The following is a 10375-nucleotide window of genomic DNA, read 5'->3' on the forward strand; positions in this document are numbered from 1 at the left end:
TGATATGTAATTCTGAAGTATAGTTTTACTGCATATTTGCTGTAACATCTTTATTTAAAATAACATTTTATTTTTTTGTAATGTAACCTTGTTTCACCTCAACATATTAAATGTGAATGGATTTTGTAGTTACTTGTTGGCATTGCATTGAATCACAAATGTTTATGGCTCGCTTACCAACGTAGGCATCTTTACTCCATGTATTGTGGTTTTCTTTTCTTACAGGAAAACACTATTCAAAGGCGGCCTTTATCTCGGTGCTTATCGACAATTATATCACCTTTATTCACAGAGGTAAACTATCACTGATTTTATCTCATTTGTTCGGGTTGTGTAAAGATGGTAGAAAGTGTAGGAAAACACATATAATATTGTTGAAGTTGATGAAGGTTTACCAAAAAAAGTGGAAGAAACTGTTTTGATTAATCCAGCATGAAGAGCTTGAAATAGCTGTCAGACATGGAGCCTGCTGACCCCCCTAGGGTCGTGTACAGCACAGCCTAAGGGTCTGCTGGCTTTAACTCTTTCAGGTCAGCAGACAGCCAGGGGGGTGATTGCCATACTAAAGGGTTGATGGGAAAACATGTATTGTGTTCTGTCCTGCCTTTTAGTTTTCCGGCCAACTTCTTCGGAAGCCAGTGTAATGAAAATTAAGAGGAAATGTTCTCCTGGATGGAGGAGTCCATCTTGTTGAGAGTGGGGAACACTCAACAAGATGGACTCCATCCACCCAGGAGAAGACCCCTTCACGGTAAGTACCCAATGGGTCGTTCTCCTGGATGGAGGAGTCCATCTTGTTGGGTGTTCCCCACTCTCAACAAGATGGACTCCATCCACCCAGGAGAAGACCCCTTCACGATAAGTACCCAATGGGTCATTCTCCTGGATGGAGGAGTCCATCTTGTTGGGTGTTCCCCACTCTCAACAAGATGGACTCCATCCACTCAGGAGAAGACCCCTTCATGGTAAGTACCCAATGGGTCATTCTCCTGGATGGAGGAGTCCATCTTGTTGGGTGTTCCCCACTCTCAACAAGATGGACTCCATCCACTCAGGAGAAGACCCTTTCACGGTAAGTATACAATAGGTCGTTCTTGGGCTTTTGAGTTTCTCAGTTGGCTGCCCAGGTGTAGTCTCTCCAAGGACCCCATGGATGGCAATTGGGAACCAGAAAGAAGGTGCTGTTAGCTGGCTCTGGACCCAGATGTGGTAGAGAGATGAGTTTCCCCAGCATAGTCCTGTGCTGTGAGAATGACATGAGCCCCTTCTCTCTTCTACTGCCTCTCCTTGCTTGCTTTGTGGCAGAGTGGCCAGGAAGTGGAGGCTGGGCTGACAGGCTTCCAACTGGAGTAGATCTTGGAGTAGAGAACAGCCAGGTTCTTTGTCATGGCAGCTGCTTCAGTGCAGTTTGTTCTCCCCCTACTCAAAGTTGTGGAGGAGAGGAAGAGCAGGCACTAACATGTGAGTGGGCATCCCTGTAACTCACAGATTTAAAGCAGTTCTGTGTATGATATTTATCTGGGTGTTTGTGGTTTAGCTGGATATCTTGTGATCTGTCCTTGTGGCGTTGGGGTCCTGGACAAGGAGTAGAGCAGAAATAGGGCATCTTTCCATATGAAGAAAGAGCACAAAAATGTGCAATTCTGCTTTGGTCTTCTGTGTCTTCCACATAGTGGGACTGCGCCTGCGCTGGCTTGCAATGGAAAAAGTCTGAAGCCTCCCTCCTAGGGGGTGCTTTTGCTGTGAGCCTTGCCTGGAGAACATTCCCTCCCACAGACAATCTTCTCTTGACTGGGCCTGCTAGTCAGAGCCAATTTAAGGACTGTCCTTTTTGACACAGCAGCCTCTGCACCACCACAGACCCATTTTTGTAACTTCTCAGGGTCTGAAAAGCAACTAGTACACAGAGAAGAGGGGTAGGGAAAGACAGGGGGCGCTACTGAGCAGTATGTAAAGGGCCCCGTGACTGTGGTTGCATAAGATGCATGCACCTTTACGTCATGGCTTTTAAATCTTATCTTTCACAAGCTGCTGCTAAAATCTCTATTGGAGATCCATGTTTGTCTTGCTGGGTTTATTTGATGGTATATATTGTTCAATGAATGTTATCTTATAAGCATTTGTATTGCCTACGTATTTTACAGTGACATAGTGAATGCAATCTTGGTTTTTTAGCTGAAAGAAAGGAGTGAAGCGTGTGGGGGAAACATGGGATCCATAGAAGAACTGAGGGAGGCTATTTATTTAGCTGAAGAAGCATGTCCGGGCATTTCAGATACCATGGTGACAGAGCTTGTTGAAAGGCTTCAGAGGTACCAATAAATACCATTTGATTTGGACATAACTGTTTAATATAGCTAAGATATAAACACTTACCATGGAACTTTTTGAAATTGTAATTATTGTAGGTATACTCTGCATGGGTGAGGTTCAGAAAATAGATAGGAAAACTTCTGGGAAAATATGTAGAAGACTTGTATATGTAACTGTGTAAGATTTTCTTATTGAGAAATTATCAAAATGTAGGGAAGGCAGATTTAGAGACTTCATGCCAAAGTTTCTTCCTGCCCTGCCCTGCCCTGCCCTGCCCTGCCCTGCCCTGCCCTGCCCTGCCCTGCCCTGCCCTGCCCTGCCCTGCCCTGCCCTGCCCTGCCCTGCCCTGCCCTGCCCTGCCCTGCCCAGCCCAGCCCAGCCCAGCCCAGCCCAGCCCAGCCCAGCCCAGGCACCAGCATCTCTGCAAGTCAGTCAGGGCTCCTTGTCTGTACTTGTGGCACAGAGCCCCCCCTCCCCCCTCCCCAAGAGCAGTTTTCTCAGGGAGGTGGGCATTAAAGCACAGACACAGATCCGTGGAGACCTGACTGGTGAGATGGCTGGGCTTTGCAAGTGGGGGGATGGTTGTTGCCAGGTTTGGGGGGGGGGGTCTTTGAACCAAGCTGTGTGCTATAAATGAATCCTTTTGCTGCCGACTGATCTGCCTACAGGAGGCATGGCACCTTTCTCCAGGAATATGTCCCAGCAACTTGCTTTTCTGAAAAGCAAAGGGAAAAGTGGTTCTGCAGGGGCTCACAGCTTGGCATGTGGAGGGATGGCGCCACTGTTTGAATCCCACCACCATCGGAACCTATTATTAAAATTTTGGATCCCACCACTGACTGTATCACCTCTGATTTCAGTGCCTGCAGCAGTTGCCTTATGCTGGAAATAATTAAGGAGCTGCTAGACAGCAACACCAAATTCACATATTAAAAATGATTGATTGAAACGTTGCATCTGAGGATAAGGAAACTGCTGCCTGATGTGTGATGAGCACTTCATGCAGCCATCTTTCCGCAATAGCCGTGGTTTTCACATGACCATGTAAATAAGTCCGGGAACTGCTCAAGTTCTCTTAACAGTGAAGGAAGTTCTTTCTGAAACTGACAAGAAGCGTTTTGACTTCTTTTAAAACAACTTGTAGCCTTCACATTCGTATTCAGATTTCTGATTTGATGAAGAAGCTTTCACAGTGGGCCCTCACAGTGCAATAAAAGTTTGTCCTGCTGACATCCTAAAAGCCTTTGATCACTACTTTGTTTTGAAACAGTTACTCTCTGTCTCCACCAGGTATTCAGTAACTGGAGGAAGTGCATCATCCCACTGAAGTATTGCTCTGCCGTGTTTGCTCACACAATGGGCTCCTGTAGTCACCTCTTCTGCTGCTGGTCTGCCGTTCAGTCGGTCAGTGGCGTGTTCTCCAGTCAATGGACATTCTTGAAGGTGCAGCAACAGAAATGGGTGTCTTCCCAAGGGCATTGTGGCTCAGCTCTGTATAGTTTTTTTAAAAAACAAAACAATAATGCACATATTCAAAGGAGGTATCTTTTTAAATCTCTGAGATGTATATTTAGGATTGCAGTTAGGAAACTGAAGCTATTGTGAAATCTCAGGTATCTTGCTTTAAGTCATTGGTCTTCAGCTGCTGGCCGAAGATCTGTGAGTGGGCTGTATCCCAACCTTTCATGGGTGGACAATGCCATTTTCTTCTGCGGGGGAGGGGGGATGTGTATTATAAGGAGGGAGGGAAGAGGATAAATGTTTTAAAAATAGGCTTCATGTTACAGGTAGGTGTTAAGATGACTCTCTTGTCCAAAAAAGTTGAAGAAACTTCTTTAAGTTGATGAATCTGTGAACTGGAAACATACAATTGGCTCTGTGTATAGATTTGTATATAGTCACTTTTTTACTGCAACTGAGCGTGCATCGGGAATCCTTCTGTATAAATGGCCAAGTGCTTCTGTAGATAATGCTTGGGAGGTAAAATATTTTGGCCGATCACAATTGATTACTGGCTTGCCTTTGTTACATGGACATTCTGAATTGTGTGACAAGAGGTTTGATTTGACCTTGTATTTATAGGTCAACATTCGTAAAACCCTGCTGTAAAGATGCAGAGTTTCCTCTTGTTTTGTCACGCAATGTTCCTCTTTGCATCATCTAGGGTTGGCTCTTTAATCACGGTACGACTTTGATTATTTTAATTTACTGCATCTTGTTTCCTTTGAAATTGTCTAATATTTGTGGCTTTTATATCTGTTAAGTTGTGCCAATTTAAGGTTTGAGGTCACTTTTGGTAGGCTTATTTGAAGTTAGCTGCAAAACTTGACCATCTTATACAACGAAAGTAAAATCTTTTGAAATACCTCCTAGCAATGTTGCCTGAATAATAGCAGTTTTGTAAGGCATTTGGTTATAAAAATGATGAAGATAGTAAAATGTGGTGCATATGAGAACATATAATCATATCTCCCCCTTCTGAACCCCCCTGTAACAATCATAGGTGTAAAAAATTGGCTTTAGCTGTGTCCAAGATTATTTCTTGAAGAAGAAAATGCTTGATACATCATCAGGACTTGAAATAGAAATTCTCGCTGCTGCTGTTTCTTCTGGTTATTTTGAATATTTGTATATTTGGTTGCTTTTTAGTGGTTCTTTTTTAACTTGACCTGTGTTAAAATGGGCAACAAATACAATGTTCAGGCTGGGGATGTCTTTTTGTTGATGCTGTATACTGATCAGATAATTAGGGGGCTTTTTTATAATAGAGCAAATTTTGATCGTAGCCAATATTTTTAATATTTCTGCACAGTTTTGAGTGAACAGAAAACCCTAGAGGTATATTTTAGTCTTCAGAAAAATTCAGAATGGAACAGTGGTAAAAGTCCATCTTGGTTTGGAAAGCTTGCCCTTTTGGGCCAAAATGTTATGATTAAACCTTTCATAAGACAGTTGCTTCATGATAACAGTCTCTTGACAAAGCATTGAAATGGGCTAATAACAGGCAGGTGGTTCTGAAAACTTTTTGGCCGCAAACCATTACCTTAAGAATAAAAGTAGAAGTTAACTTTCAGTTAGGAGTTTCAATTTAAGACTTTTATAAGAGGCAGGAAACCCGACTTTGAGGATTTGGCTGTTGGGTTATCAAAACATTCCTGCTTTCACATTTTGACTTTGTTTTCCGGACTACTTTTATAATTTGACATCTCAAATATTACATTCCTGTACAAATGTCCTTTCAGCTGACTGGCTGAAGTGTTGTGAAAAGGTTATTGTTCTGCCAGGTTGCAGTCAGTCCCATGAACATTGACTCAGAATTATTTTAATTGAAATATTTGGATTCCCACCCAAGTAAGCACATCAGGGATTGCAACTGCAGAGATCTACTATTTGGATATATGCAGCAAAACATTTTATTGGTTCCATGGACTAAATAAAAGTAGTATTTGGGGGGGGGGTACAGATCATTCCTGATTGTAATAGTTTTAAAATCTTTTAATCCACAAGCATCTCTATGGGGGGAGGGGAATACATTTTTATGTTGGCCTTTCATGTTAATGTTTATAGGCCTTAAACTGTAAGTATCATCTCCCAAAGAAATGGAGCACTAAAATGTTTTATGTACAAAAAGGGGCATTCTCTGTATGGTGTCACTAATACAACTTTCTATCCCAGATATTCTTGCTAGAGGCATCATCAGCCTTTGATCAGGGCCAGTTTGCCATCCAAACAGTCACTTGTAGTGCCAGACTGGTAGGAAATGCCAATAGGAGGAGGAGGCAGGCATAGCTTGAGCCTGTTATGTCCAAGGCAGCCTGAAGAGTTTGACTCCAGTCCAGCCCTGGCATGACATGGAAATAAATGCGTGCTCCAGTGGGCTGGAAAGAGATGCTGGTGCCATAAGTAGGGAGGGGAAGCCTACTTCCCTCTTTCTGCCACCCCCAGCTCCAAAAGGCTTGGGACTGGTGGGGTGTGCAGGAGGAATCCCACCCCTTTACCTCTGCTGCCCAGCTGGGCTCAGACATCAGTAGTAGGAGAGAGCCAGGCAGCCTCTTCCCATTCTCAGCTGAACCAGGTGAATGGCTTTTTCTGGGCACACTTCATAGTTTAGCGGGATGAAGGCTGTAAAAAATAAGGTATTTCAAAATAGAAAGGTTTCCTGTTCGTGTAGGTCCTATCACCTTTGAAGTTGATTGGAAAACTTTTTTTTGTCTCATTAGATTCTTGTCGTTGAACTAGAAGGTAGATGACTGTCCTGTTGGTGCACAGAACTTCTGGTGAAATAGCGAGTCTCTCCTGTTTTCTCCCCATGTCATTAAGTGCCATGGCCTTTTCTGGTTCCCCAGTAGTTCTGTAGGTTAGGTCTTGAAGTTGCACTTCTGCCTCGCTTCGTTATTAGTCTTCATGTAGCCTTTTGTATGGGTGGTACCTTGCAGTTTTAGGACCATGTCAGAGAAGTATACACAGTCTGGTTGACCTTGGGATTGCATACTGGGAAGTAGGCGTGTCCCGTGCATGTGGATGAACACCTGAGTCACCTGGTTATCACCCCTGGGGATCCCAGAACTTGGGTAAATACAGTGTGGGAGCTCCGGGTACAAATACCGCAAGACTCTGTAGCAAAAACAGACTGAGACGGCTACTCCATGAAAACATAATTAGGATGCTTTCTTCAGCAAAATTACAGCAGCCATTAAGGGTCTTGGAGTATAAAATTAATTTTATACCCTTTTTTGTTAGGCGTGTGGAACTTAAATACATCTGCGTGCCTGTCAGCCAGTACCATATTCTGAGGGCGTATTGCATATAAGAAGCAACCTCTTGTGGGGAATGTGCAGTTCTCACTGGACTTCTTCCCTCATTTAATTGTGACTTAACAAAATTTTATGTTTATGTTATGTTTATGTTTAAACAAAAATTTATGTTTATGTTATAGATGGTTGCCAGACCAGGAGTTGACAGCCAGTTGCCTTTAGAAATGCACAAGCACTGCTTACTGGTGGTAACTAGACCCCTCACCCCCACCCACCCAGCACCTGCTAACTGGGTATACACATTTTCTCTGTACATGAAGGTCCCACTTTTAGCTAAAATACCCAATGGTAGACCTATCCTTTATCAAGCCCTGTTTTCTTCTGTAATCCTGCTCTCTATTTATAACCCTGTATCAAACTTTGCTTCTGTCACGCATCAAGCTATTCTTCAATTCCTTGTAAGTTACATGACACAAATAAAGGAGAAATGCAGCGATATTCTGGTGTGATCTTTTATCAAAGATGTTAATTTTTAAAAACCCCACTCGTGCTGTTTTGAAGTAGTAATGGACTGCTGTTCTGATAAGGTCCCAAATGCAAGATGAGGATTGATGAAAAATAAAGTTCGATTACGGAGAGAACAACTGCCTCATAGTTTTGGAATTTTCTTTTCTGTGCAATAAGTACATGTAGAATGGATTTCCCCCCTCCAAAAGCTTGTAGCTAGAATTTACCATGAAAACAAGAAGTGGGCCAGAACACAAGTATATTTGTGTAGAGGATAAAGTTAAGGCAGCTGCTATCTTCATGCTCAGTGGTGTGTGTCACTTGGCATTTTAAAAGACTTTAATGTAAAAGTGGGAAATGTTTCATGGTAAACCATCAGTGTGGATTCATGTCACAGGAGCGGTTGTGTCTTGCATGTGAACATCGTAGCTGCATTGGATCTCTTATTATGGGGATCCTGAAAGGCAATGCTTTCTTAAAGCTGACTGTCCTTTGTTAATGGCCAAAGGCTACCTGTGTCCAGGTCGACATATGCAAGGGTCCTCCTTCCATGTGCAGGTCCAGCAACCCTGGTTTCAGGGAGCTTATGTTGTGTGTACACACATGCAGTTGTAGGGGCAGTGTTCCAGATGCGATCATGGTGGGGATAGAGATGGCAACGTTGAATTGAACAAGATTTGATGTAGGTTGAACCTATGCTGGTAAACTTCCCTATTATGACTTAATGTCAGAGTCTTGATCAATCGCTTATTTAAGTGCTTTTACAGCTGCTGCTATTAACCATCGAATCCCTTTCTGCAGTTTCAGCTACTAGGCACCGAATGCCTAATTCGGTGAGTTTATTGCTGCTTCCTGTCAGGAGGCTGGCACCCAAGAGCCCCTTTACTTCAGAGCTGACATTATCCAGTTTGCAGCCATTTGGCCCTAATCTCTAACTGGCCTCCCTTCTCAGATTCTCCCAGCTCCACTCGGCCCCCGCATTTCACAACCCCATAGTGCTGGGCAACCAGATAATGTAAATCACCTAGGTAGACATAAACACTTCAGCATCCCTGCTTTTCCTTCCAGCTGCTAAGGCGGGGCTGAGAGGTGGTCAAGCTATATCTCCATTTGACTTTCTCACGTTTCTGGCTATGGAAAGTATGGTGCCTTGCCTTGCATAGACCTTCAATAATGACTACCATTATCAATATCAGAGTCTGGTTATTGTCTGACAGGCAACCTTACAGTTAGCCACATCTATCATTGCCCTATCAAGGCATTCACAGCCATGGATGATGATGCTTCGGGAGGGGATAACAACTCTAATGCTGGCTCAGACGAACAGGCCCAGGTGACTGCAGCCCCAGCTACAACCACCCTGGGGACAGTGAAGGTGCAGATCCAGACCACTGCTACCCCGGGCCAACGGTTCTCTTGGGAGCCACCGTCTCACACTTCATCCCACTGTGTGTCCTGGATGGGAGCTGTGCCTAAGCTGAGATGGGACGACATGAGGGACAAACTGCTGGAAATTGAACGCCGGGACCCAATATACATGAGCTGGGAAAAAGAGTGGGCCGACTTTTAACACAAAATTAGGACTCAATGGGGCTCCTGGTGTATTCATAAACAGGAAGGTGGGAAGCCATTTTACAGCGGCATTCATGGCACAGCCATTCTGCTATTTTCTGTGCCTCAGCGGACTCCTGCTGCGACCAGCAGGCTTAATTGCCTTCATACTATAGGTGTTTGAAGCTGATGAGGTATTTTATTCCCTTTTTTCCATATACAATTTTTTTTGTATTTTTAAACACAAGAGAAGGGGCATTTCTCACAATTGGCAAATCAGGCAGCAAATGAAAATGGTGATATAGATAGTCTTTGCCCTTCCCACACCTTTAAATCCTCCCCCCACACCAGTACTCACCTGCCCGATCCTCCTCCCCCCCACTCCTAGTCACAACTTCCAACCCTCCCCCCATTCCAAGCCTTATCTTTCAATCCCCCCATACTCACCTTCTAACCCCCCCACCCCTAGCCACACCTTGCCACCCTCCCCCAACTCAAAATTCACTTTTTAACCCCAGAGCTTTTAAATCCCATTTATGCTCCCATTTAAAAGACATCGACAGCCTTAATGGCCCAGGGGTATTGTGCAAAATATTGAATCTTTTAAGTTTTTTACTTAGGCCCTTTCTGCACAACCAAAGTATAACGGGTTGTAGTCGGGATAAAGGAACTTGTTTTCCTGTTTTCTCATTCACATGCAGCCGTGCACGCAACAATTGGAGCCAATGGAAACAATCCATATTGCTATTGAGCCTTTGCATGGAGACGCATCACTTTTTAAAATTTACTTCCCACCCATGCATAGTTACGCAGGCATGCACAAATGAACCCCCACAGCCATGTTGGTGTCCCACAATACAACCATCTGCACCTGTGTAACTACACAGATGTAAGCTGCAAAAAAAAAGAGGTGCAGAAAGCGCCTCCTGCCTGACTATTAGCTTGCAAACAGCTGCAATCTGGGATTTTTGAAAAGGCTAGCAAATAACGCAATTATCAAAAGGGCGGTCTACTAAATCAAACCGACTGACCGGTTTGGGGAAAACAACACTGGGCAGACTTGTTTTAGGAGCAGGATCTGTGTAAAGTTATCGCCATCCCAAAATGGCTTTTTAAACCATCCTACGCCCATGTTTATCAGCCTGTGCGGAGGGGCCCTTAAAAATACAACATTTTGTGCTGAAGAGCGTAGTCAAAAGTGTGGTTACTATTACTTGCAATTTTCAAAGAGATGAAACGGGTGAGCAACA

General features: G+C 43.8%; 1 protein-coding gene across 1 annotated transcript in view; it reads left to right on the forward strand.

Moving 5' to 3' along the window:
• Window positions 1–7711, forward strand: part of STK24 (serine/threonine kinase 24) — a 39397-nt gene extending 31686 nt beyond the window's left edge. Inside the window, exons 9-11 of the mRNA XM_048493921.1 lie at window positions 226–294; window positions 2176–2312; window positions 3604–7711. Of these exons, the coding sequence (XP_048349878.1) occupies window positions 226–294; window positions 2176–2312; window positions 3604–3640 (243 nt within the window). The 3' untranslated portion in view covers window positions 3641–7711. The remainder of the gene's footprint in view (window positions 1–225; window positions 295–2175; window positions 2313–3603) is intronic.
• Window positions 7712–10375: the final 2664 nt, after the last annotated feature.

Source organism: Sphaerodactylus townsendi, linkage group LG04, assembly GCF_021028975.2.
Source record: "Sphaerodactylus townsendi isolate TG3544 linkage group LG04, MPM_Stown_v2.3, whole genome shotgun sequence".
Lineage (NCBI taxonomy): Eukaryota > Metazoa > Chordata > Lepidosauria > Squamata > Sphaerodactylidae > Sphaerodactylus > Sphaerodactylus townsendi.